The sequence below is a fragment of the Haliaeetus leucocephalus genome, unplaced genomic scaffold (assembly GCF_000737465.1).
Source record: "Haliaeetus leucocephalus isolate CR32 unplaced genomic scaffold, Haliaeetus_leucocephalus-4.0 Scaffold450, whole genome shotgun sequence".
Taxonomy (NCBI): domain Eukaryota; kingdom Metazoa; phylum Chordata; class Aves; order Accipitriformes; family Accipitridae; genus Haliaeetus; species Haliaeetus leucocephalus.
The window spans coordinates 7,569,961-7,570,493 of record NW_010972886.1 but is presented as its reverse complement, the minus strand read 5'-3'; the positions used below and the strand labels follow the sequence as shown (position 1 = coordinate 7,570,493).

At 68.3% G+C, this 533-nt stretch overlaps 1 protein-coding gene across 1 annotated transcript in view; it reads left to right on the top strand.

Moving 5' to 3' along the window:
- Window positions 1-310: 310 nt before the first annotated feature.
- Window positions 311-533, top strand: part of LOC104836435 (THUMP domain-containing protein 2-like) — a gene marked incomplete at its 5' end in the record, with an annotated part of 10,240 nt that continues 10,017 nt past the window's right edge. Inside the window, one exon of the mRNA XM_010575044.1 lies at window positions 311-449. Coding sequence (XP_010573346.1) covers window positions 311-449 — 139 coding nt within the window. The remainder of the gene's footprint in view (window positions 450-533) is intronic.

The window sequence follows — 533 nt, the reverse complement described above, 5'->3', positions numbered from 1 at the left end:
GCGGGGAACGCGGCCTCGTTCGCTTCGCGCCCCGGAGCCGGGCGGCCGCGGCGTGGGCTGTGCCCGCCACCTGCGTGGGGCCCACGGGCCTGGTTTTGGTCTGGGTGTGGGTCGGAAGGGACCCCTAAGGACCGTCTGGTCCCGGCCCCGCCGTGGGCAGGGACATCTGCCGCTCGGTCAGGCCGTGTCCCCCCGCCACCCGCGGCGAGCCGAGGTGTGCGCCGCCCTCCTCCCGGCGAGCGGGCGTGAGGGGCTGCTGGAAGCGCTCGGCCAAAACGCCTTCCCGCTCCCGTTTGGTTTCTGTTTTTCCCCTGAGGTGGACTCCGTCTCAGGAAAGGTCTTCTTCAGCACAGAGGCGCAGCCGGGCGAGCTGAGGAAACTCAAGTCTGGAGAGCGACTCTTTTTGCTGCTTAAGAAACACACCCCGATTCCCGTTTCTAGAAATAAAGGTACGGCACTGACTCCTTCCCTCGGGTCATCCCCTCCGGTTTGGTCACGGGGGGGGGGGGGGGGGGGGGGGGAGAACAGGAGGG